The 26929-nt window shown below is 44.9% G+C and overlaps 1 protein-coding gene across 3 annotated transcripts in view; it reads right to left on the bottom strand.

Moving 5' to 3' along the window:
• LOC117886920 (butyrophilin subfamily 1 member A1-like) overlaps window positions 1-26929 on the bottom strand; it is a 143886-nt gene that overhangs the window by 19893 nt on the left and 97064 nt on the right. For 2 of the 3 annotated variants that reach the window (XM_034789067.1, XM_034789068.1), the window contains 2 exons: window positions 1804-1824; window positions 136-156 (listed from right to left, as the gene is read on the bottom strand). The exons of the other annotated variant lie outside the window; for it this stretch is intronic. In XM_034789067.1, the coding sequence (XP_034644958.1) occupies window positions 136-156; window positions 1804-1824 (42 nt within the window). The remainder of the gene's footprint in view (window positions 1-135; window positions 157-1803; window positions 1825-26929) is intronic. 3 annotated transcript variants of the gene reach the window in all.

Genomic DNA, 26929 nt, shown 5'->3' with positions numbered 1-26929 from the left:
GGCAGAGTGGGGATGGAGCACCCACCGGCAAAAAGAAAAGTCAGAGCCTGTGATCAATAACTTGATTACACTCCCACATGAGGATCCAATTTTGTACAAAAACTTTCTTCTCAGAGGAAGGAAAATGACACTTACCAATTTCTAGATCTTGTTTGCCTAAAACATAAACAGAAATACACATAAATATTTATTATGAGCTTTCCTTCCCTTATGTGTTGTTTCTCTTTATCATCAAAGTTAAAGCCGGGTGATTATTTCTATTCAATTTCCTCTTTTCTATTGCTTCCCCACCATCCCAAATAACATTTTGGAGCAAAGTTAATCTAATTTAGACTTACCCCAAATGTTATGAAACTAGATTATCACACCCTGTTCTGGGGCACATCCCCATCCCAGTCAGGAAAAGACAAAAATGCCTCTGGGCTCAACTGGAGTTAAACAGGCATCCTGCAGGACCTACTCCACTTGGAGGAAATGATCTTGAAAGGGAGAGTTTGTCGCAGGAAGAGGGTGGCTGCTGGAACTCAGAGGTAGCTGATTCTTGCAACAGAGTCACTGGAAGACAACTTGTGATCCTCTGCCACTCACAAGAGTCCTTCAGACCAGGTACAAGCTGACTGCAGCAGGGAGCGGTTGAAGATAAACCTTGTTCTGGGATCTAGCTGTATTGAAACTTCTGTCACAAACACTTTATCGCTGCTACAACCCCAGCTTTGCAACAGTCTCTAGACTCTTCAGTCTGCCAGATTCCCTAGGCGTCTCTCTCTTCCTCCTGGGTAAGCCACACAGCTTTGCTGCCTCCTTAGACTGGATCTCTCTGCCTTCAGCACTCCTGCTTTGCACTCTGAGCTCTGTTCAGTGAGTCCAACTGAGATACTCCTGATACTCGCACACTCTTCAGGGATAAAGGCACCTCACTAAGCATTTGCAGTGGCACTCAAAGAGCATTGTCAAAACAGTCGGGTGTGTTAATCAACTGGACACAGCATAGGAAGGCCCTAGGTTATCATAGAGAATTGAAGGTTAAAACATAGACCATTCTGGTCAGCCCAGAGCCCAGATTCTGTAGTGAACCCCAGTGTTCAAGCTCTGTCTGTATCTCCATCCGACCTCCTTGTTCAGACTACAGGTCAGAGCCCCGACTCCTTCCAGCAGCCAGCTCTTATGCCCCACCTCACAGCTCTCCAGTCCTTGGTTCTTGAGCTGGGGAATGTTGCTCAGCTTCCCTGCTTAGATGTGGGGGAATCCATCTCCCTGTGGGTTGTTGATTGCTAGGGGTCAATATCCGGTGACTGGATTTGCCATTGTCTTCTCAGATGCTCCATCGATATGGGGACTAAGGTCCATAACACCAATACTGATGTCTCTTAGCCTGAGAGCAAACAGTCCTTTTCTACCCACTGGGTAACAATGTCACATATAGAGGAAACTGAGGCATACATAGAATTCATAAAAATATTGCAGAAGATTCCTACTTCATCCCAACTTCATTGACAAGCCAGACATCTATAGATTCTTCTGAAAGACTCTGAGACTGAGAGCTGGTCTGCACTGAAAACCTACACCCCTCAGACATGTAGCTATGCCAACCTCAACCCCTAATTGGAAGAACTTTTAAAGGGAGAGGGTTCTCTGTAAACATCCAATCAGGCCTAAAATGGTCCAGCCTATTACACACACATCAACCCTCCCCAGCCCAACAAAGAAAAATAAAAATAAATCAAAGAAACCAACAAGTCTATGTACCATTTTGAGACTGAAGTCAAAATGTGTATTTGTGGGAAAAGGGAAATTGAAACTTACCAACTTCTTCAGTAAGTTTCCCTTAAAAATACAGAAATAAATATAAATTATTTTCCTCTCCCTGCTTCATGAAACAGTGTAAAAAGACTATATCCTATAGCAGTGGTTCACAAACTTTTGTACTGGTGACCCCTTTCAAATAGCAAGCCTCTCAGTGCAACCCCCCTTATAAATTAAAAACACTTTTTTATATATTTAACACCATTATAAATGCTGGTTGCAAAGCGGGGTTTGGGGTGGAGGGTGACAACTCACGAGCCCCTATGTAATAACCTTGTGACCCCCTCAGAGGTCGTGACCCCCAGTTTGAGAACTCCTGTCCTATAGGTACAAAATTCATTAGGAGCATGGAGGGACACGTCCAATTTATTTGGAAATTGGTCAGATATTCTTTATGGATAAAGTAAACCCGAAGCATGGACATCTGTGTCTGAGTTATGTGAAGAGCTGATATGATTTTTTTTCCTAACTGAAGAAGAAATGTGTTTATTTACTGATTTACCACATGGGCATTTCTATTGGGCCTATGACTGTAATATCGAGGTGGACTACACTTTGTTAACAAAAAAGATCTTTGAAGTACAAATATGACAGGCTAGGCTTTGCAGAACCTTCTCTCAAGCGGGACAGCAACGGATAGTGGTAACCCCCTGAGAATTGGGAATAGGGTAACCAGACAGCAAGTGTGAAAAATCGGGATGGGGGTGGGGGGTTATAGGAGCCTATATAAAAAAAAGACCCCAAAATCGGGACTGTCCCTATAAAATCAGGACATCTGGTCACCCTAACAGGGAAGAGGGGGAGATGGAGGACTGAGCAGAACACAGATGTATCTGCTATGATCTGATTCTTTGGTTCAGTTCTATAGCCTAAGACTCTCCTCCCTCCTATATTCCCACCTCCAACTCTACCACCACCCTCTATCAATATCCCCACTTCCCACCAAACACACACCTCTGCCCCCACCCTCTATCAATAAATTCACATGCATCCTTCTTCTTTATGTAGGACAAGATCAGCAGGTCACACATTCTTTTAATATTAAATTCTGAAATTTCTCTTATTTATTTATTAGAATAAAACCTTTATATACAGTATATTTCTCCATCTGATATTTACCTTTCATTTTAAAGAGATAAACAGTGAGGCCAAGGAAACCAAACAAAACCACCAGGATCACGCTGAGAGCCACCATCCAGGAATTCACCCTTGGGAAAAATGGATCTGAAAAAAACCACACCCAGAGCTTGCCTTCACTTGGAAACGGTGACGAAAATCAGATGTTCTTATTCCATACAAATACATAAATAGTACCCAGCAGGATTCCTCTGAGATAAGAGTGAAAGAATGGCCATTTCTACACTACACAAAATACCAGAAACTGATTTTAAAAATGGCTCCAATCAACACAGATTTAACACTGATTTATCCTGGAAAAAAGAGACCTGATTTCATCCATTGCTATTCAGAGAGCCATAGAATTCAGGGGCAAATTCTCTGCTCATAAAACCCCACTGACTTCAGTAGAGTTACACGAGCAAAGAATTTAATCCTTAGTGTTCAGCAACATTCAGAAATAGTCAGATTAATTCGAATATTTTTGAAAAATCCACTATTACCCCGCAAATATTTGAAGGAATCATAATCACAATTTCTCCAAACAATTCTGTAGCAAACTAATTAATCTTCATTTACTGTTCTTATGTTCACAGTGATTCAGAAATCCACCCAGGATGGAATTTTTGAAATGTACCTAAAGTTTTCTCTGCCCAGGGTTTGTGCACTGATACAGTGAAACTGGGGCAACCCTCTTATGTGGCCATTCTTAAGTTGGTTCAAGAGTTGACAACATATGAGGGTTGCACTAATTTGAATAAATTGATGCACACAACCTTAAATCACAAATGAGCTTAATAGTGCCCTACCTCCATTTAGCTGAAGTTGGTATGGAATTGACTGGATCTAAATCTATATAAGGCCCTCTGAAACTTAAATGAGTGTTCACCCAAGCAAGTGTCATTGATTAACTAAATAGTTAATCAGTGCAACTAAATAGTTAATCAGTGCAACAGTAGACAAGGGTAAAATGAGTCCCTTTGTGGATCCTGACCAAAGTGACTTAAGGAACACAAGTCCCACTGAAAGTTAGTAGAAAGATCATCACATGACTGAGGTGACATATCACACAAGTAATGAACAATATTTGGAGGGAGCGAGAAGACCACAAAGAAGCCACAGTACAGAATTTACCACAATCAAAAACATCATTAAGGTGGAGTTAAGGTTGCAGGAACATACTGCCTCAGTGGATTGAGTGAAAGTTGCTTATCAAAAGGTTGAAAGTTTGTGTCTGTAGCTGCGTGTGTGCTAGAATATCAGGAAAGTCAGATTTAAGATTAAATGTACATGAAACTTTGATAGACTGAATACTCACAATAAAGGGAATCAAATTGCGTAAGCTGTGACCTTGTAAAGATACCAGCCTCCCATCTTCTGTGTTTGTATGTGGATTATGAAATATCCACCACAGACATTTTAGTTCTTGTTTTCCCATATTTTGTTTTGTTTCTGGTGGTGGTGAGTTCAGTGTGGGATTTGGATGGTAACTGACCTGCTATATAAACTGCTGATTCCTTTTCTTGATTGAGAACGGTGTTCCTGATGCAACAGGACAAGTTTTGGTTTGCATGCTCTGTTACAATGATCACAGTTTCTGTTTCAAACAAGTTGTTATCCCCTTGGGATTTTGTTTCGGAAAGTGATGGTAAATGTCGTCCATTGAGATCTTTCCACAGCACCTCAGGCTCTGGGTACCAACCAGCTGACCGACAAACCACCCGGATCCCCCCATCCTGGTGACCCTCAACAGAGATGAGAGGAGCAGAGCCCAGACCTAAGGGGAAAATCCATAAAGGTGTCAATTCCATGAATTAATTTATAAAGCAGAAGTGATGAGGGACACTTTGTGGATCCCTTACTCATAGTAGAAAGCACTTATTCATGGGGGTAGTCAGTAGAAGGGATAACTGCATACTGGAATGTCTGCAATCCCAATACTCATGGACACAAAACACGTAAACAAATATGTAAAATAATTTCACTGAGTCAGTGGGTGGTATTGTTGTCTCAACACAGAAGCAACTGAGTGCTGAGCACCTCTGGAGACAATGTAGATACCTGAATAGGATCTGAACTTTTGAAAATCTGATCATTAGTGTATTGGATAGATATATTTATTTTTTAAAAAATCTAATTAGCTTCATGGTTATAGTGTCAAAGCAGCAGGGGAGAAATGCTCAGTCTCATCTAAGAATGATAAATACATAATTTTGACTCCCCACTGTGATGCTCTGCACTCCATATTCACCATAGTGATATAATTAAGATAAATTAGATTGCATCTTATACAAGATGTGTCATGTAAGGTGTCAATAGAAAAGTTATGATTTGCTGAGTATGGTTATCTGATTTGTATGCATGTATCATTTTTGTATCTGGAGTTATGAATATTGACTATGCATCTGTATTTCAGATGTGCTTGTCCTGGGTAACTCCGACAACTAGTCTTTCAGGTACAACAGTGAAGAAGCTAATGGCCAATCAGCAAAACCAATGGGCCGTGGAAAAGTCTTCTCCTTACCGGGGGACACTTCAGACAGCCTATGGATAATGGCTGCCATCACTCATCAAGCCTGCAGGGGCATCTGACTAGATCACATGATGCTGAACTCCATTTTGGTACATGTATTTTTCCACAAACTGGGCTGGGAACCTGGCTTGGAACAAAGGGGTTCCCACCTTATGGAAGAAACTATAAAAGGGGGAAGTGACATCACCAACAGGCCTCACTTTCCCCACAACCCAACATCTGGATATAGCTCTGGAAGAGCACAGACTTTAAACTGGGGAAGTGCTGGTCCCAGGTGGGAAAGAAGGAAACCCTGCCTGTGTATGAAACATCTACAAACTGCTTGTACTAACAGGGTGAGACACTGTTTAATTCAAAGCCTGTGTAGTATATTACACTTAGGCTGTGTTTTTGTTTATTTGCTAAGTGATCTACTTTGATCTGTTTGCTATAACTTATAATCACTTAAAATCTATCTTTCTGTCATTAATAAATCTATTTTATATTTTTTACCTAAAACAGTGTGGTTTAAGTGAAGTGTTTGGGAAAAATCTCAGCTCAGTTAACAAAAGTTTTGTGCATATTTCTCTCCACATTGAGGGAGGGGCGAACTGGGTAATTGTAATAATCTTTACTGGTCAGGCTTTTGACCAGGGCAGGACGGTACAGCTCCAGGGTCCTAGGTTGGGGTGCTGGGGTGTGTTTTGGCTGAAGCCTCGCTATTGTGGGTTCATGAGTGCCTGGTCAGATGAATTCATGAACACAGCTGGGTGTGGTCCCTGCCTGTTGATGGTGGTGTGAGTGCAAGTGTGGAGGGCTTTGCAGCTTGTCACAATGTCACAGTGCAAGAGGGAACCCAGATTGGTGAGACAGAAGGCTCAGCTGTACCTCAGTTCCAGGTGGCACCCCGGGGAGAACCCATCACACCCACCACAACCATCACCGTTATACAATCTCAGCAATAAGAAGGCTGCATTTGATTTTAACTACACCCCGAAGCAACAACCAACAGTGAACCAATGAGAAGGCCATAAAAGTCTGTCAGCCCCACCTTATCCACACAGTCTAGAAATGATTCCAGAGCAACTGGAAGGCCATATGTGTCCAGAAGTCCTTTCCCTCTTAACTAAAGACTGCTTTGGAGTCAATTAAGATTGGGGAAGAAAGTGCCTTGGCCATTCTGAAAATGTGTTTAGTAACACGTTGGGAAAGTTTCCAGAATATTTTTTCTAGTATGAAAGTGGCTGTTTGCTGAAAGTTAGATACACTGTGTTATTGTAAAATATATCTCAAGCAGGAAGTCACAGTTGTTGTAATAGGAAAGAACAAAGCCTGCAAACCGCACAAAGCTAAAACTGTCACAAGCTACTGACCTGCTACTCGCAGTTCCAATGTGGTTTCTTCAGAAAAAGTATCATCTTGAACAAAACAGTGGTATTGTCCTTCATCAGAGCGTCTAATATTGAGAATCCTCAAGGGAACATTTCCATCTGTGAGTCCAGCTTTCAAAAGCTCCGTCCTTCCCCAATACTCTGGCATCTGCCCTTCATACTGATCCTTCCCATCACGATACAGGTGCACAAAGGATAAAAACTGAGATCGGAACCATCTCACCTCCATGTTTGCAGCGCTCATCCGGGGGGACAGGTGACAGGGTAACACAGCTTCCTGACCCAGGATGGCCGTGACAGGGTCATGGGGTCCAATCACTGTGAACTTTGCTGGAAAATGCACCAGGAAAACAACAATGAAAAGCAGCTCAGAGGAAAGAGGGAATTTGATATGAAGGTTCCATTTCAGACAAACTTTCCAAAAAGTTCAGCCAGAGACAGACACCCGGCATGGAACATTTCAGCCTGAATGTTTAAGAGACAGCAGCGCTCATGGGCAGCAGGACTGGAGCTCTGTTATAAGAACACTCAGCCTCAGTGTATGGCACAGGCACAGAGCACTGAGATATGGCGTGGAGCTGATAACAGGCAAGTTTGGTGCATGGCCCAGGCACAGAGCGTGGGACAGAGTGGGGAGGTGAGAATTGGTACATTCAATGCATTACAGAGGCACACAGTGCTGACATGGGGTGGAAAGCTGAAGACAGCTGTATTCAATCCATGTCACAGTCACACATCAGAGAAACTGAGGCAGAGAACTGGAAATAGATGTGCTCAGTGTATAGTTGAGACAAACTTACTATTCAATGGCCTGTTTTTGTAAGTTCTCTCAAATTAACATGCTTACTGACATTGCCATGAAATTTGCTGGAACTCAGCAGGAATAAGAGTAGGGTTGGTGGGATATATTTCACCAAGGTGTTCCTGAGACATAGCCACATTGCTAGAGCCAATTTTTGGACTATTATGGTTCACAAAACTAAGTGATTGGGCAACAAAATGGCAAATGAAATTTAATGTGGATAAATGTAAAGTAATGCACATTGGAAAAAATAACCTCAACTATACATACAATATGATGGGGGCTAATTTAGCTACAACAAATCAGGAAAAAGATCTTGGAGTCATCGTGGATAGTTCTCTGAAGATGTCAACGCAGTGTGCAGAGGCAGTCAAAAAAGCAAACAGGATGTTAGGAATCATTAAAAAGGGGATAGAGAATAAGATAGAGAATATATTATTGCCCTTACATAAATCGATGGTACGCCCACATCTTGAATACTGCATACAGATGTGGTCTCCTCATCTCAAAAAGATATACTGTCACTAGAAAAGGTTCAGAGAAGGGCAACTAAAATGATTAGGGGTTTGGAGAGGGTCCCATATGAGGAGAGATTCAAGAGGCTAGGACTTTTCAGCTTGGAAAAGAGGAGACTAAGGGGGGATATGATAGAGGTATATAAAATCATGAGTGATGTGGAGAAAGTGGATAAGGAAAAATTATTTACTTATTCCCATAATACAAGAACTAGGGGTCACCAAATGAAATTAATAGGCAGCAGGTTTAAAACAAATAAAAGGAAGTTCTTCACACAGCGCACAGTCAACTTGTGGAACTCCTTACCTGAGGAGGTTGTGAAGGCTAGGACTATAACAGTGTTTAAAAGAGAACTGGATAAATTCATGGAGGTTAATTCCATTAATGGCTATTAGCCAGGATGGGTAAGGAATGGTGTCCCTAGCCTCTGTTTGTCAGAGGGTGGAGATGGATGGCAGGAGAGAGATCACTTGATCATTGTCTGTTAGGTTCACTCCCTCTGGGGCACCAGGCATTGGCCACTGTTGGTAGACAGGATACTGGGCTAGATGGACCTTTGGTCTGACCCAGTACGGCCATTCTTATGTTCAATACTTCACATGCTCAAGAGACCAAATAACCAAACGTAGCAAAAATTATTGCCTAAAGACAAAACAGTGCACTACGAAAAGGAGACACCCATACCCTCCTTCTGGGAAGCAATTCTTATCTTGCAGCATGCTCACCTTACACACAAGGTGTGCTTGAAAACTACACCCCAGACCCACTTATACTTATACCATGGCTGTTTACAAATGTAAAAGCACTTTTTACATCAGCTAAGATCCAACCCACCAGTTTCTTAACTTGTTGTTCTGTACCTTCCTTAACCCTGTTTTGGATACCACATTCCAAACCAGGTGGGTGTAGAGGTATATCCCAACCAGTGCGAGAACACACCTTTCATGGCTTTGATAAGCTTCCTATTTTCTATTGTGAATGCTAACGTCAGATTTGTAAAGTGTTGTGGGATATTAGATATTGGTGAACAGAATTGTTTGAAGAGCATAATACAATCAGTTAACTTAACTTCCCATCACTCTCCCGCTCTCTCTGTCTAGTGGATAGTATAGGACTACCGTGCACATAATGCCTAATAACATGGTGTATACTACACCTAACATATATGGATTAGCTAACAGGCTCAATTAAAAAAGTTGCCTGACAGCAATATATTCTGGTTCTTCTTATGTTTTTATGCAGATTAGTCTCAGACTATGGCTCTGATCTTTTTTACATCTGAAACCCACTAAGTTACTTGATTTTATTATTTATTATTGTTATTATTAAACTCTTCAATAAGTGTCTACCCAATGCTTTGGGCATTTTTGACAATCTTTTTAAAATACTTGTGTGAAGAAACAGACCTGGGCACTATCCCAGAAGCAAATAAAATAACCCAGCAGCAGCAACACAATCAGAGCAAACAATGAATAATGAAGGTGCTGATCTTGCTGTGTGGTTAAGTTTAGGATTGTGAGAAGTTCCACTGACTTTGAGTGAAGCACGTTGTTAAGACACTTCAGGGGCCAAAATAAATCTTCTAAGAAGAAACAGCAGACACAGGGCAGATTCCTACCTGATTCCATCTTGTGAACATAACAAATAAGGAAGAAAACAATAAAACCAGGGAGAGGGGAGCTGGCTCTGGAGCTGTGGGAGAATGAGAGAATCTTCATCTTCATTGTAACTCGATCTAGACAACAGGAAGGAGGAGGAAAAAAACTCATCATAGTGAGCATAACACTGACTAACATTAAATCATTATAGTCAAACATTAAAGAGGACACGTTAAATAAAAAGGGAACAAATGCATTGTTAAGTGAACTCTTTCATATTATGGAGTGAGAACAACCACTCAGTTACAGTTGAAAATGTGTTTCCTTTACGATTCTGATTTTGTCCCATCCCTACAAAATCCACATTAAAAAAAAGTCAGATCAGTGTAAAAGTTGGTAGTAATTCCATCAATGGCAAAAAACGTTTTAAGAAATGAGAAACAGCATGTGTGTGTGAGAGTGAAAGATTCTTGGGATTTTTTTTACCCATTTCTTTTCTTTCAAAATATCTGAGGCAAAATGATTCAGTCCCATAAACAAAGTTATTCAGTAACAGGGACCACAGAGAAAGACGCTTCCCATAAACTTGGATTTGCAAGCGTTTGTAACTTACTTTACAAAACAGAAATATACAATAAATTAATTCATAGCAAATCTCCCTTTGAAAGCATTGAGAGCAGAATCAGGTCCAGTTTTCTTGAATAAAATATAGGAGCAAAGAAATTAATTCTTAAATCAAATAACCAGAATAGTCTGGAGTTACATTACAATGAACGGAGAGGAAAAAAATTGCAAACTTCAAAAGCAAACTTTATATTCAGAGTAAGACACATTTATCCTGGGATTATTGGATCATTTTGCAGGTAATAATTCACACAGGGAATAAATGTCCAGTAGGAGATATCAGAGGGCAAAGGAGATGATATTCAAGTGACAGAAGCTCACTTACCTGATACACCCTGGAAATAAGCTATGGAACAGTTTTGAGCTCTCTCTGGTGTTCCCAGGTTTTCCAAAATCCTCATCCATTCTCCTCTAATTAGTTTACATTGTCAGTGACTCTTTCAGTGATGAGACTGCAAAATTAATTCTTAGTAATAAATTACAGAGACGAAGAGTTGAATCCTGGTCTTTCCTTCCGTATTTCTGCCAAAATGGTGTTTATTTTTTGTTGGACGCTGAAGTGAAATGTGTCTCTCTCAATGCCTTCACCAAGCTAGAAAGAGAAAGTAGAAAAGGAACTGGAAAGCTACGGTGATTTCAGTCCATATCTCACCCTCATTTCGGTTTGGAGATAAGGATCCTCCCCTAAAGAAGTCTTCCTAGCATGCCAGCATTAGTGGCAGTAGAGTCAGACATCCAAGTGTCCCAGTCTGGCAGAAGGCAATGAGATTTCTGAAGAGGCTCGGCTTCCTGCTCCTCGAGAACTGCTCAATACTGTCATATTAATCATTATATTTTTCATCTCATGCTACAAATGGAAACTCGCCTTTTAATTACTTAAGCAACAAGCAACCTTTGTACTGCTACACTGGAGTTTCTGGTGAAGCCAGTGTCTTTATTGCTGTAAGGTTGAAGGTTAAAGCCCAACCCATCTCTGTTCTCAGGTAGGAGTCAAACAGGGATCAAACTGCGTTAGTTGATTCTAAGTTCTGATTGGTGAGCAGACATAGTGTTCTCCTTGTGACAGAATCCCAGGGGTACAACCTGGAACTGGGGTAGTGCTGTGCCCCCTTAACTCTCCCGGCTGGGCTGTCTCTCACAATTCCTTGCTAGTGACAAGTGGCAAACTCCTCCAGGCACTGCGATCACTCAGCACAACAGCATGTGGAGCCCCACACCCATCTAGATTGTTTGAATGCTCCCAAAGCCATTCACGAATCACACAGAGAAAGGCACCAGCCAATTCCCTCCAGCTCCCCAGCCTTACACCGCAGAACTGTACTGTCTTGCCCCGGTCAGAAGCCTGACCAGCGTAAGTTTATTACCCAGTCTGCCCTTCTCTCAACGTGGAGAAGACACACACTAGCCTTTGTAAACTGAGCAGAGGTTTCCCAAGCACTGGAATCAAAACACACTGTTTTACGTAAACAGGGCCGGCTCCATAGTTTTTGCCGCCCCAAACAAAAACAAAAAAGCTACAATCGCGATCGGGAACTCTAATGTCGCCGCTTCGTTCTTCCGCAGCAATTCGGCGGCAGGTCCTTCCCTCAACACAGACTGAGGGACCCGCTGCCAAATTGCTGCTGAAGAGCCAGACCTGCCGCCCCCTTCCAGAGGCCACCCCAAGCACCTGCTTGTTGGGCTGGTGCCTGGAGATGGCTCTGTACGTAAAATATAAAACAGATTTATTAACTACAGAAAGATAAATTTTAAGTGATTATCAGTGGTAGGCATAAAAGTTCAGAGATAGTTACCAAAGAAAATAAAAGGTAAGTGCATAATCTAAATCTTAAACCTTATTACACTCGGCAGTATTTAGATCAAGCAATTTTCTCACCCCACTGGATGTTACAGTTCTTAATACACAGGTTTCTCTCTCAAGCCTGGGACCAGTCTCCTCAACTGAAGTCTTCATCTTCTCAGCTCATAGGTGCTAACTTTCTAATGTGCTGTGGGATGCTCCCCCTGACTCCAGCCCAGGTCCTGCCCCCACTCCAGCCTTCCCCCAAGGCTCCACCCCCGCCCTGGCTCTTCCTGCCCCATTCCACCCCTCCCCCGAGCGCACCCTTCCCTCACTGCTCCCCCTCCCTCCAAGTGCCTCCTGCATACCGTGGAACAGCTGATCCATGGTGGGTGTGGGGCGCTGGGAGGGAAGGGGAGGCACCGATTGGCAGGGCCGCTGACAGACGGGAGGCACTGGGTGGAAGGGGGGGCGCTGATGCGGGGGACTGCAGGTGAGTGCTCAGCACCCTCCCCCCATTTTTTTCCATGGGTGCTCCAGCCCTGGAGCATCCACAGAGTCAGTGCCTGTGTCTCAGCTTTCTTGTTGCTTCCAGTGCTTCCAGGGGAGGAGAAAGGCAAAAACATGATGCCACTGTTTCCCATTTTATATCCATAGTCCATATGCCTAGAAGACACTTGCCCAGACATGGCCTGGTGGGCTTTGCTGAGTCACAGGGTTGAACAATCCCCCTGGCGTGGTCTTGTACAACTGAGTGATGGGGTCGAGAAGTCCCTTTTGTGTGATGCTTGCACAACTATCACTGAATTCCAGCTCCCTTGTTGACTAGTGGTTGTTTAACACCCTCCTGGGTGGGGATCACGACCTTTATAGTAGAGACTCCAAAATTCAGAGCATATTTCAGTAACAACCACACAGCAAAATCTCATCACTTCACATACACTAACTATATACATATTTGGACAGAACAATGGTTTCAGCAGATCATGACCTTCCATATGATATCTTACTTGGCATGCTTGTATGAAATATTACAACCATATATGAATGATGTGAGGGTTACAGGGTGCTATTTTGAGGTACGGCGTGTCACACTCCTGTCTAAGTCATCACTACAGGTTACTGAATCCATGAATCACAACCATCCATGTTCTCTTTATTCCTTTACAAGTGGACAGTGCATTTGTGGGGTCAGACCCAGACAATCACAGTGCAATATTTGTAGAGGGATATGTAATGGTTTGCCATCACGTGAACAAGACTTGAAACAGCACAGAAGCCGTGACCGTATGGATCTAGTTATTAGAGAGACGAGGTGGATGAGGTCATCACTTTTATCGGACGAACTTCTGTTGGTGAGAGAAAGAAGCTTTTGAGATACACAGTGCTGGGAAAAGTACTCAGAGGTCATGGCAAAATGCAAGGTAGAACAGATTGTTTAGTCTAAATAGTTAGCACATATACGGGACCATATAGTCATAGGTCAAAGCGGGGGGGGTGAGCTACAGATTGTTGTAATGAGCCATAAATCCAGTGTGTCTGTTCAGTCCATGATTTTCAGTGTCTAGCAGACTAGATTTACAAAATGCTCCCTCCAGCTCCAGGGGGTTTCACCCCTTCCGCTCCCATTCCTTGTGCTGCAGGGAGGGAGGGGGAGGAGCTTCCAGGGGCCATAGAGATGAGGAGACACAGGGATGGGTATATGGGAATCCTCCAGGGTCCCAGAGACTGGGATGACTGAAGCTAGAGAAGTCCTTTTTTTATTCCCACTGGGCTATTCCCATCATGTCTCAGCAACACCATCTGAGCCGAGATCCCCAGAGTCCTCCTGGACCATAGAAAGCAGTACTCAGTCAGAGGTCCGGGGTGCCCTGGGGGGCCACGAGCAGGTTTCATGGGGTCCACCAAGCGGGGATGGCCTTAGACTCACTGGGGCCCAGGCCAGAAAACTGAAGCTTCACCACACAGGGCTGAATCTGGGGGCCCAGATTCCTGCCACCCAGTCAATGTGGAAGCCAAAGCCTGAGCAACTTAGCTTTTCAGGGCCCCCTATGGTGGGGGGCCCCAGGCAACTGCCCTGCTTGCTACCTTCTAACGCCAGCCCTGGCTTTTATATACGGAAAACCAGTTGTTGTGGCACAGGTGAACCGTGGAGTTTTTATAGCATGTGGTGGGAGGAGGGGCTCAGAAAGACAAAGGTTGAGAACACCTGCCCTAGAAGTCAGCGACAAACAGGCTACAAAGCCCTTGGGGCAATGGGACTGGCTTCTCTACTTCCATCAATCCCTGCTCTCTATGGTTTGACAGGGCAATGCACAGAGCATCCAGGTGCATTGACACTGCATGGTAGAAAGGAGCAGTCCTCCAGAATCACAGAGACTGGGGTGTGTGAGGCTAGAGTGGTGGATTTCAGGTTCCCTAGTGAGATTCCACCCACCCCCCAACCCTCATCTCCGGGACACAGTCTGAGCCGGGTTTCTATATCCTCCACCCAGAGCCAGGGTCAGATTCTCTCCCCAGGGACGGAGCCTGGCGGGAAAGTGAAGATCGGGGCCTCGTCACCAGCATCGATAAATGTCACCTGCCCCTGGTCACAGTCCAGACAAACCTGGATCCTGCTGGGGGCCCGGCTCAGGGGCAGGAGGGTTGCAGGGGAGGAGAGAGCCTGGAACTCATCCCAGTTCCACTGCACAGCCCAGATCCCCCCCTTGGGGTTAAAGCTGATCCTTCCCTTCCTCCTCACAGACTCTCTGCCCACCCCCATGGCACAGTATCTCCACCTCCACCTCCCAGCAATGTTTCCCCAAGGTGAATCCCTCACAGCCCAGCACACAGGGCTCAGTGTCAAATCTCTCAGGGTGGTCAGGCAGATCCTGCCAGGTTAATCCAGGTCTCTCAATTTTCTGAGCCTTAGACAGAACAAGTTCGGGATGAACTTGTCCTTTGATACGGTCTCCCACAGTATTCTTGCCAGCAAGTTAAAGAAGTATGGGCTGGATGAATGGACTATAAGGTGGATAGAAAGCTGGCTAGATTGTCGGGCTCAACGGGTAGTGATCAATGGCTCCATGTCTAGTTGGCAGCCAGTTTCAAGTGGAGTGCCCCAGGGGTCGGTCCTGGGGCCGGTTTTGTTCAATATCTTCATTAATGATCTGGAGGATGGCGTGGACTGCACTCTCAGCAAGTTTGCAGATGACACTAAACTGGGAGGAGTGGTAGATACGCTGGAGGGTAGGGACAGGATACAGAGGGACCTAGACAAATTAGAGGATTGGGCCAAAAGAAACCTGATGAGGTTCAACAAGGACAAGTGCAGAGTCCTGCACTGAGGACGGAAGAATCCCATGCACCATTACAGACTAGAGACCGAATGGCTAGGAAGCAGTTCTGCAGAAAAGGACCTAGGGATTACAGTGGACGAGAAGCTGGATATGAGTCAACAGTGTGCCCTTGTTGCCAAGAAGGCTAACGGCATTTTGGGCTGTATAAGTATGGGCATTGCCAGCAGATTGAGGGACGTGATCATTCCCCTCTATTCGACATTGGTGAGGCCTCATCTGGAGTACTGTGTCCAGTTTTGGGCCCCACACTACAAGAAAGATGTGGAAAAATTGGAAAGAGTCCAGCAGAGGGCAACAAAACTGATTAGGGGGCTGGAGCACATGACTTATGAGGGGAGGCTGAGGGAACTGGGATTGTTTAGTCTGCAGAAGAGAAGAATGAAGGGGGATTTGATAGATGCTTTCAACTACCTGAAAGGGGGTTCCAAAGAGGATGGATCTAGACTGTTCTCAGTGGTACCTGATGACAGAACAAGGAGTAATGGTCTCAAGTTGCAGTGGGGGAGGTTTAGGTTGGATATTAGGAAAAACTTTTTTACTAGGAGGGTGGTGAAGCACTGGAATGTGTTACCTAGGGAGGTGGTGGAATCTCCTTCCTTAGAGGCTTTTAAGGTCAGGCTTGACAAAGCCCTGGCTGGGATGATTTAGTTGGGAATTGGTCCTGCTTTGAGCAGGGGGTTGGACTAGATGACCTCCTGAGGTCCCTTCCAACCCTGATATTCTATGATTCTATGAGCCGTGTCTGGATCCAGAGTCACATTCACTGGGGAGAGAGAGACTCAGAACATTAGAGGCAGAGCTCAGCCCTGGGGGAGGACCATTTCTCACACTCCCCAGCAGCCCCGTCCTGGCTGGGACAGGCCTGGATCCCAGGGAGCTGCCTCTGTCCTGGGCACCTGAGACTGAGCAGAGATATCACTGCAGTTCCTCAGCCTGTTAAATGGGAGCCACTTCACTAGTTTCTCATTTATTGCAGAGACTTCAGCTCCCCCTGCAGGGGCTGCTCCATTCCCAGTAGCAGAGAAATAGCCAGGAACTAAGGTGTCAGAATTTTCCAGTGAGGCGGGAGTACAGGAGACAGTCTGTGTAATGGGATTACATTAGTTTCTCATTTATTTGTAGAGGTTTCAGCTCCCAGCTCCCCCTCATGGGGCTGTTCCATTCCCAGCAGTAGAGACACAACAAAGAAAGTTTTAGTGAGGAGGGAGCAGAGGAGGCAGGTAACAACTTTAAACCCTTGAGAGAAGCTCCCTCCCCTAAATACATCCTCTGCTCCCAGGCCAGGGAACAGAGAGGAATGTGCAGAATTGTGGAAGAGCTGCTGAAGACCAGAGTAGGAGGCAGAATTCAGTGGGGTAGTCCCATCCCTGACCCCAGCCAAAAGAGAAGGAAGGAGCTGGCAGTGTCAGAGGGAGATCCAGGAAGCAACCCAGGAAGCAGGGAGCAGCTCCAATGGGAGAGCCCAGCCCTGCCCAAAGGAAAGGCAGGATGTTGGAGAAGAGTGATGAGGAGACCCCCTGCACTGGGGTAAAGCAGAGGATGTGTCAGCTCTCAGGGCAGAGAGCTCTGTTTGGGTGATGCTCAGTGAGAGTGTTTCTGTTCATTTGCATGGGCATGAACTCAGCACCAAGGTTACTGTCAGGAGTTTGTGTGACTTCAGCTTGGGTTCACCTCACTCTTTAATGGATTTATTTTAGGGCTGTGTGTCATGGTCACTGTTGGTTTGGTTGGTAACTTTAACTACAATCTCATGAAGATTTTTTCTCTGGAATTTTCTCATAATTTAAAGACAATCTCCACCTACAACCTCACCCTGTCTGTGTGCTCCTAGGGGTTCCCCTGTTTTTGTCACCAGTGCAGACGGCAGAGTGTCTGGAGGGGGAAAGGACAAGAGATGGGATTTCAGGCTTTCATATTTATAACAGCATCACTACTCTGAACTCATAGACCTGTCTTTTACTTTTGACAGAGAACAGACAGAGAAGCACAGAGACACACTCAGGTATTTAATATAAACTAATCTGAAACCTTGTATTTCCTCTCTCATTCAGGCATCTCCCAGCAAAGGATCCAACATCCTTACAGCCTCACAACCATCCCAGGACATAAATCCTCTAATTTGTCTAGGTCCCTCTGTATCCTATCCCTACCCTCCAGCGTATCTACCACACCTCCCAGTTTAGTGTCATCTGCAAACTTGCTGAGTGTGCAGTCCACACCATCCTCCAGATCATTAATGAAGATATTGAACAAAACTGACCCCAGGACCAACCCTTGGGGCACTCAGCTTGATACCGGCTGCCAACTAGACATGAAGCCATTGATCACTACCCATTGAGACCGATGATCTAGCCAGCTTTCTATCCACCTTATAGTCCATTCATCCAGCCCATACTTCTTTAACTTGCTGGCAAGAATACTGTGGGAGACCTTATCAAAAGCTTTGCTAATGTCAAGGAATAACATGTCCACTGCTTTCCCCTCATCCACAGAGCCAGTTATCTCATCATAGAAGGCAATTAGGTTAGTCAGGTATGACTTGCCCTTGGTGAATCCATGCTGACTGTTCCTGATCACTTGCCTCTCCTCTAAGTGTTTCAGAATTGATTCCTTGAGGACCTACTCCAAGATTTTTCCAGGGACTCTGGTTAGGCTGACTGGCCTGTAGTTCCCTGGATCCTCCTTCTTCCCTTTTTTAAAGATGGGCACTACATTAGCCTTTTTCCAGTCATCTGGGACCTCCCCCGATCACCATGAGTTTTCAAAGATAATAGTCAATGGCTCTGCAATCACATCCACCAACTCCATTAGCACCCTTCGATGCAGTGCATCCAGCCCCATGGACTTGTGATCGTCCAGCTTTTCTAAATAGTCCTGAACCACTTCTTTCTCCACTGAGGGCTGGTCACCTCCTCCCCATACTGTGCTGCCCAGTGCAGTAGTCTGGGAGCTGACCTTGTTTGTGAAGACAGAGGCAAAAAAAGCATTGAGTACATTAGCTTTTTCAACATCCTCTGTCACTAGGTTGCCTCCCTCATTCAGTAAGGGCCCCCGACTTTCCCTGACCTTCTTCTTGTTGCTAACATACCTGTAGAAAGAAGAAGCTCTGCCCCTAGTTGGTTCCTCCAGCACTTGCACCAGGAAATTGTCCCCTACACTTTCCAAAAACTTCCTGCATTGTCTGCGCACTGCTGTATTGGTCTCCCAGCAGATATCGGGGTATTTGAAGTCCCCCATGAGAACCAGGGCCTTGAGACTTGGTAGATGGGTAATTTCTTATGCATAAGTTTGAATAGATCGAGATGAGGAAGAGATCAGCTATTAGGAAGAGAAGGGTAATAGTAATGGGGGATTCAATCATTAGAAAGAAAGATAGTTGGGTTTTCAATGACCAGGAGAACCACATAGTGACTTGCCTCTCATGTGCGAAGGTTGCGGCTCTTTCGAGACATGTAGACAGACTTATGTGTACTGCTGGGGAGGAGCCAGTGATCGTGTACATGTAGGTACCAATGACATAGGGAAGGGTCGGAGAGAGGTCCTGGAGGCCAAATTTAGGCTGCTTGTTAAGAGATTGAAGACCAGAACTGCCATGGTGGCATTCTCTGAAATGCTTCCAGTTCCATGCACAGGGCCAGTTAGACAGGCAGAACTGCAGGGTCTCAATGCCTCCATGAGATGATGATATCGGGAGGAGTGGTCTATATTTATTAGAAGTTGGGAAACTTTTGAGAAAGGGGGAGCCTATACAGGAAGGATGGGCTCCACCTAAAACAAAATGGAACCAGATTGCTGGCACTTAAAATTAAAAAGGTCGTTGAGCAGTTTTTAAACTAAGGGCTGGGGGAATGCCCACAGGTGTGGAGGAGCACATGGTTTGGACAGAGACATCCCTTAGGGGAGGATCTATTAATGGAGATTCTCTATGTCCTAATAAGGACAAGAGAATAGAGGATGATAGAATATGGGAAGGATCTGATAAAAAACAGTCAAATGAAAAAGAGTCCCATTCAATTACATCACATAATGGTAAACACCTAAAAAACCAATTTTTTTAAAAAAATGCTTATATACAAATGCTAGATGTCTAAATACTAAGATGGGTGAACTAGAGTGCCTCATATTAAATGAGGATATTGATATAATAGGCATCACAGAAACTTGGTGGAATGAGGCTAATCAAAGGGACATGGTAGTACCAGGGTACAAAATATATTGGAAGGACACAACAGGTTGTGCTGGTCGGGAAATGACACTATATGTGAAAGAAAGCATAGAGTCAAATGAAGTAAAAATCTTAAATGAACCAAACTGTACCATAGAATTTCTATGGATAGTAATTCCATGCTCTAATAATAAGAATATAGCAGTAGGGATATATTACAGACCACCTGACCAGGATGGTGATAGTGACTGTGAAATGCTCAGGGAGATTAGAGAGGCTATTAAAATAAAAAACTCAATAATAATGTGGGATTTCAAATTGACTGGGTATATGTCACCTCTGGATGGGATGCAGAGACAAAGATTCTTTACACCTTAAATGACTGCTTCCTGGAACAATCAGTCCTGGAACTCACAAGAGGAGAGGCAATTCTTGATTTGGTCCTAAGTGGAGCACAGGATATGGTCCAAGAGGTGAATATAACTGAACCGCTTGGTAACAGTGACCATAACATAATAAAATTTAACATCCCTGTGTGTGTGTGGTGGTAGCATTTAATTTCAGAAAGGGGAACTACACAAAAATGAGGAAGTTAGTTAAACAGACATTAAAAGGTACAGTGCCGACAGTGAAATCCCTGCAAGCTGAGTGGAAACTTTTTAAGACACCATAATAGAGGCTCAAATTAAATGTATACCCCAAATTAAAAAACATAGTAAGAGGACCAAAAAAGTGACACTGTGGCTAAACAACAAAGTAAAAGAAACAGTGAGAGGCAAAAAGTCATCCTTTAAAAAATGGAAGTTAAATCCTAGTGAGGAAAATAGAAAGGAGCATGCATTCAGGCAAGTGAAGTGTAAAAATATAATTAGGAAGCCCAAAAAATAATTTGAAAAACAGCTAGCCAAAGACTCATAAAGTAACTGCATTTTTTATTAAGTACATTAGAAGCAGGAAGCCTGCTAAACAACCAGTGGGGCCACTGGACAATCGAGGTGCTAAAGGAGCACTCAAGGAGGATAAGGCCATTGCAGAGAAACTAAATGAATTTTTTGCATCGGTCTTCACAGCTGAGGATGTGAGGGAGATTCCCAAACCTGAGCCTTTCCTTGTAGGGGACAAATCTGAGGAACTGTCCTAGATTGAGGTGTCATTAGAGGAGGTTTTGGAAGAAATTGATAAATTAAAGAGTAATAAGATACCAGGCAGATAGTATTCTCTCAAGTATTCTGAAGGAACTCAATTGTGAAATTGCACAACTATTAACTGTGGTATGTAACCTATTGCTTAAATTAGCTTCTGTACTAGATGACTGGAGGATAGCTAATGTGACTCCAATTTTTAAAAAAGGTTCCAGTTGTCATCCCAGCAATTACAGGCTGATAAACCTAACTTCAGTACCAGGCAAATGGGTTGAAACTATAGTAAAAAACAAAATTATCAGACACATAGTCCTGGTCTACACTACAAGTTTAGGCTGAATTTAGCAGCATTAGATCGATTTAACCCTGTACCCGTCCACACAACAAAGCCATTTTTGTCGACTTAAAGGGCTCTTAAAATCAATTTCGGTACTCCTCCCCGACGAGGGGATTAGCGCTGAAATCAACCTTGCTGGGTCGAATTTGGGGTAGTGTGGATGCAATTTGATGGTATTAGCCTCCGGGATCTATCCCAGAGTGCTCCATTGTGACTGCTCTGGACAGCACTCTCAACTCAGATGCACTGGTCAGGTAGACAGGAAAAGCCCCGCGAACTTTTGAATTTCATTTCCTGTTTGGCCAGCGTGGCGAGCTGATCAGCACAGGTGACCATGCAGAGCTCATCAGCACTGGTGACCATGGAGTCCCAGAATCGCAAAAGAGCTCCAGCATGGACCAAACGGGAGGTACTGGATCTGATCACTGTATGGGGAGACAAATCCGTGCTATCCGAACTCCATTCCAAAAGACGAAATGCTGGAATATTTGAAAAAATCTCCAAGGGCAAGAAGGACAAAGGTTATAACAGGGACCCGCAGCAGTGCCGCGTGAAACTTAAGGAGCTCAGGCAAGCCTACCAAAGAACCAGAGAGGCAAACAGCCACTCCGGGTCAGAGCCCCAGACATGCCGCTTCTATGATGAGCTGCATGCCATTCTAGGGGTGCCCCTACAACTACCCCACCCCTGTGCTTCCCTCCTCCCCAACCTCTCCCGGGCTACCTTGGCAGTTATCCCCCCATTTGTGTGATGAATTAATAAAGAATGCATGAATTTGAAACAACAATGACTTTATTGCCTCTGCAAGTGGTGATCCAAGGGGGGAGGGGAGGGCGGTTGGCTTACAAGGAAATAGAGTGAACCAAAGGGATGGGTTTTCATCAAGGAGAAACAAACAGAACTTTCACACCGTAGCCTGGCCAGTCATGAAACTGGTTTTCAAAGCTTCTCTGATGCACAGCGCGCCCTGCTGCGCTCTTCTAACCCCCCTGGTGTCTGGCTGCGCGTAATCAGTGGCCAGGTGATTTGCCTCAACCTCCCACCCCACCATAAACGTCTCCCCCTTACTCTCACAGATATTGTGGAGCACAGAGCAAGCAGTAAAAATGATGGGAATATTGGTTTAGCTGAGGTCTAACCGAGTCAGTAAACTGCGCCAGCGAGCTTTTAAATGTCCAAAAGGCACATTCTACCACCATTCTGCACTTGCTCAGCCTATAGTTGAACTGCTCGTTACTACTGTCCAGGGTTCATGAGCCATGGGAGCAAGGGGCAGGCTGGGGTAGGTGTGACCGCGCGGTGCAGCCAACTGGGAGAGCAGCCTGAGGCAGAAGCCTCCAGCTGGCATTATATTCCAGGCAGGACTGAATCTCCATTAGACGAAACTTAAAGAAGAGAATGACCTGGAGTCATTCCCATTTTTGTCCAGGAGCCCCCGACCGACCTCACTGAGGCCGGTCAGGAGCACCGATGTCTGGCCAGGCGCCCCCAACCAACCTACCGAGGTCAGCCAGAAGCACCCACGGAACAATGATGATGGTTAACAGTCGTATTGTACCGTCTGCCATCCGCAAGGCAAGGCAAGGTGATGCTGCTATGTAGCACTGCAGTACTGCATCTGCAAGCAACACCCAGGAGACATACGGTGACAGTGAGCTGAGTGGGCTCCATGCTTGCTGTGGTATGTCATCTGCACGGGTAACCCAGGAAAAAAGGCGAGAAATGATTTTTTGCCATTGCTTTCACGGAGGGAGGGAGGGAGGGGGGCCTGATGACATGTACCCAGAACCACCCACGACAATGTTTTTGCCCCATCAGGCATTGGGAGCTCAACCCACAATTCCAAAGGGGGTGGAGACTGCGGGAACTGTGGGATAGCTACCACAGTGCAACGCTCCGAAAGTCGACGCTAGCTTCGGTACTGTGGATGCACACCGCTGACTTAATGTACTTAGTGGGGACATACACAATCAACCGTATCAAATCGATTTCTAAAAAATTGACTTCTATTAAATCAACCTAATTTCGTAGTGTAGACATACATGAACACGATTTGTTGAGGAAGAGTCAACATAGTTTTTGTAAATGGAAATCATGCCTCACCAATCTACTAGAGGGGATAAACAAGCATTTGGACAAGGGTGATCAGTGGATATAATGTACTCAGATTTTCAGAAAGCCCTTGACAAGGTCCATCACCAAAGGCTCTTAAGCAAATTAAGCAGTCATGAGTAGGGCCCTATAAATTCACGGCCAAAAAAAATGTGTCACGGACTGTGAAATCTGGTCTCCTGCCATGAAATCTGGTCTTTTGTGTGCTTTTACCCTATACTATACAGATTTCGGGCGGGAGACCAGCGTTTCTCAAATTGGGGGTCCTGACCCGAAAGGGAGTTGCAGGAGGGTTGCAAGGTTATTTTAGGGGGGTTGCAATATTGCCATCCTTACTTCTGCATTGCTGCCTTCAGAGCTGCGTGGCTGGAGAGTGGCAGCTGCTGACTGAGGGCCCAGCTCTGAAGGCAGCTCTCTACAAGCAGCAGCGCAGAAGTAAAGATGGCAATACCATACCATGCCACCCTTACTTCTGCGCTGCTGCTGGTGGTGGCTCTGCCTTCAGAGTTGGGCTCCCGGCCAGCAGCTGCTGCTCTCCAGCTGCCCACGTCTGAAGGCAGCACCACTGCCAGCAGCAGCACAGAAGTAAGGGTAGCAGTACTTCTGCCCCCCTACAATAATCTTGCAAACTCCCCACAACTCCTTTTTGGGTCAAGACCCCTACAATTACAACACCATGAAATTTCAGATTTAAAAAGCAGAAATCATGAAATTTATTCTTTTTAAAATCCTAGGACCGTGAAATTAACCAAAATGGACTGTGAATTTGGTAGGGCCCTAGTCATGGGATAAGAAGGAAGGTCCTCTCATCATGGATTAGTAACTGTTTAAAAGATAGGAAACAAAGGGTAGGAATAAATGGACAGTTTTCAGCCGGGATAGAGGTAAATATGTTGTCCCCTGGGGTCTGTACTGGGACCAGTAATGTTTAATGTATTCATAAATGATCTGGAAAAAGAGATAAGCAGTGAGGTGGCAAATTTTGCAGATGATACAAAACTACTCAAGATAGTTATGTCCAAAGCAGACTGTGAAGAGTTACAAAGGGATCTCACAAAACTGGGTGACCGGACAATAAAATGGCAGATGAAATTCAATGTTGATAAAAGCAAAGTAATGCACATTGGAAAACATTATCCCAACTATACATATAAAATGATGGGGTTTAAAATAGCTGTTACCACTCAAGAAAGAGATCTTGGAGTCATTGTAGGTAGTTCTCTGAAAACATCCACTCAATGTGCAGTGGCTAACAGAACACTGGGAATCATTAGAAAAGGGATAGATAATACAACTGAAAATATCATATTGCCTCTGCATAAATCCATGGTACCCCCACATCTTGAATACTGCGTACAGATGTGGTCGCCCCATCTTAAAAAAGATATATTGGAATTAGAAAAGGTACAGAAAAGGGCAAGAAAAATCATTAGGGGTATGGAACAGCTTCCATATGAGGAGAGGTTAATAAGACTGGGACTTTTCAGCTTCAAAAAGAGACGACTAAGGGGGGATATGATAGAGGTCTATAAAATCATGACTGGTGTCAAAAAAGAAAATAAGGAAGTGTTATTTACAACTTCTCATAACACAATAGCTAGGGGTCACCAAATGAAATTACTTGGCATCAGGTTTAAAGCAAACAAAAGGAAGTATTTCTTCATACAATGCACAGTCAATCTGTGGAACTTTTTGCCAGAGCAGGTTGTGCAGGCCAAGACTATAACAGGGTTCAAAAAAGAACTAGATAAGTGACTGGAAGATAGGTCCATCAATGGCTATTAGCCAGGATGGGCAGGGATGGTGCTAGCCTCTGTTTGACAGAAGTTGGGAATGGGAGACAGGGGATGGATCACTTGATGATCATCTGTTCTGTTTATTCTCTCTGGGGCACCTGGCACTGGCCACTGTCGGAAGACAGGATACTGGGCTAGCTGGACCATTGGTTTGACCCAGTGTGGCCATTCTTATATTTTTATGTTCACTTCAATAATCAAATCAGCATATGTATTTCTCATGAAAATATCTTTGGAGAGGTAGAAATGGTGAGAACATGTACCCCCCACCCCCCACCCCCCGGAAACATTCATTTTTCAGTGAAAAATTGAATAATGAAATATTTTGGCCAAAACACAAAATATTGTAATTTGGAAATGTCACTGTGGTACCTGAAAGAACTTGTTGTTCAGTTTTCTCATGCTTCCATTCTCCTGTACAGACCGGGGTCCCTGATAAAACTATATAAATGGGAGCCTAAGTCTCCCCTGGCACAGCCACCACCATACCACCACCGGATGCCTGGGCCGTGGTGGCTCCACGTGCACTCTGCCTCTTCCCCTCCCTGCTCCACCCCTTCCCCAAGGCCCCCACTGCCTGCTGCTGCCCAGTGAGTCCCTCCTCTCCTCCACTCCATCCTTCTCTCTGGAGGTCCCTGCCGCTCACTGTGTCCCTCTTCTCCACCCCCCCTACCCACAAGAACCCTGCTGCCTGCTGCATCCCTCCTCACCCCTGTGCAAGCAGCAAGGGCTTTGGAGGGTGAAGGAGAGGAGGGATGCAGCAGGCAGTGGGGGCCTCACATGGGGGAGGAGAGGAGGGACATGGCAAGTGGTAGCAGGGCAGCTGAGCTGGGAGGGGGCTGAGTGGGGCTTCGGATGAAGCGGAGCTGGAGTGTGGGCAGGGCCATGGGCAGAAAAGGTGGGACAGGGAGATAAGCTCCCCCAGAGGAAGCTTCACCCACCATCCATGAATCTCCCATGATACACCATGGTTTCTCTTCTTGGTGAGACATTGCATCATGGGTGTTCCATGGCCACAGTACATCATGGAAGTCCATCTGGGGAACCTAGCCCATACAGTACAATGGGGACATGAACCAACCATACAACATCTCCCACGGGACACGGTAGTTGCATGTCCATTTATTTATTTATTTTGCTTTTCTGATTAAATAATTCTGTTTTGAAGAATTTTCTATTAAAAAATAAAAAAAATAATGGAAAGCGACACTTTTGCGAAAATATTAGTTTACTCAATACCCCAATTTTCCAACAAAACCCACAGAATTTTCAAGCAGCATTAATAACAGGGACATCACATGAGCCCTTCCATTGATTATCTAGTTGCCTTTCATCTCCTCTCATAGCTCACCATGGGGCTATCATGTTCTAAGTCAGCGGTTCTCAAACTTTAGCAACCCAAACAGGGTCGGGGCAACCCATTAGGCAACCTAGGCAGTCACCTAGGGCGCTAACATTTCGGGGGCGGCAACTGTGGTGGCATTTCGGGGGCGGGACCTTCCGCCGCCTAGGGCAGCAAAAAAGCTGGCGGCGCTCCTGAACCCAAGGACTCCCATTTTCACTTAAAAATTTTCATGGACCCCCCCCAAGCCCACAGCCCTGCCCCCACTTCACCCCTTCCTCTAAGGCCCCAACCCTGCCCCACCTCTTTCTGCCTCCTCCCCCGAGCATGCCCTGTCTCCACTGCTCTTTATTTTGGAGATCCCCTTTCTGGATCAGGGCTCTGCAGCTGGGGCAGCACAAAGGGTCATAGTCCCCCTTTGTCCATGTCTCACAGTGCTGAGTGATGCAGCCTCGGCAGAAGTTGTGTCCACAGTCTATGGTCACTGAGTCCGTGAGCTATTCCAGGCAGATGGGACATTTGGTTTCCTCTTGGATTTCCCGTACAGGAGTC

Source organism: Trachemys scripta, chromosome 14 (assembly GCF_013100865.1).
Source record: "Trachemys scripta elegans isolate TJP31775 chromosome 14, CAS_Tse_1.0, whole genome shotgun sequence".
Taxonomy (NCBI): Eukaryota; Metazoa; Chordata; order Testudines; family Emydidae; genus Trachemys; species Trachemys scripta.
Note: the sequence above shows the minus strand (reverse complement) of the source record. Positions and strands in the feature narration are given on the sequence as shown.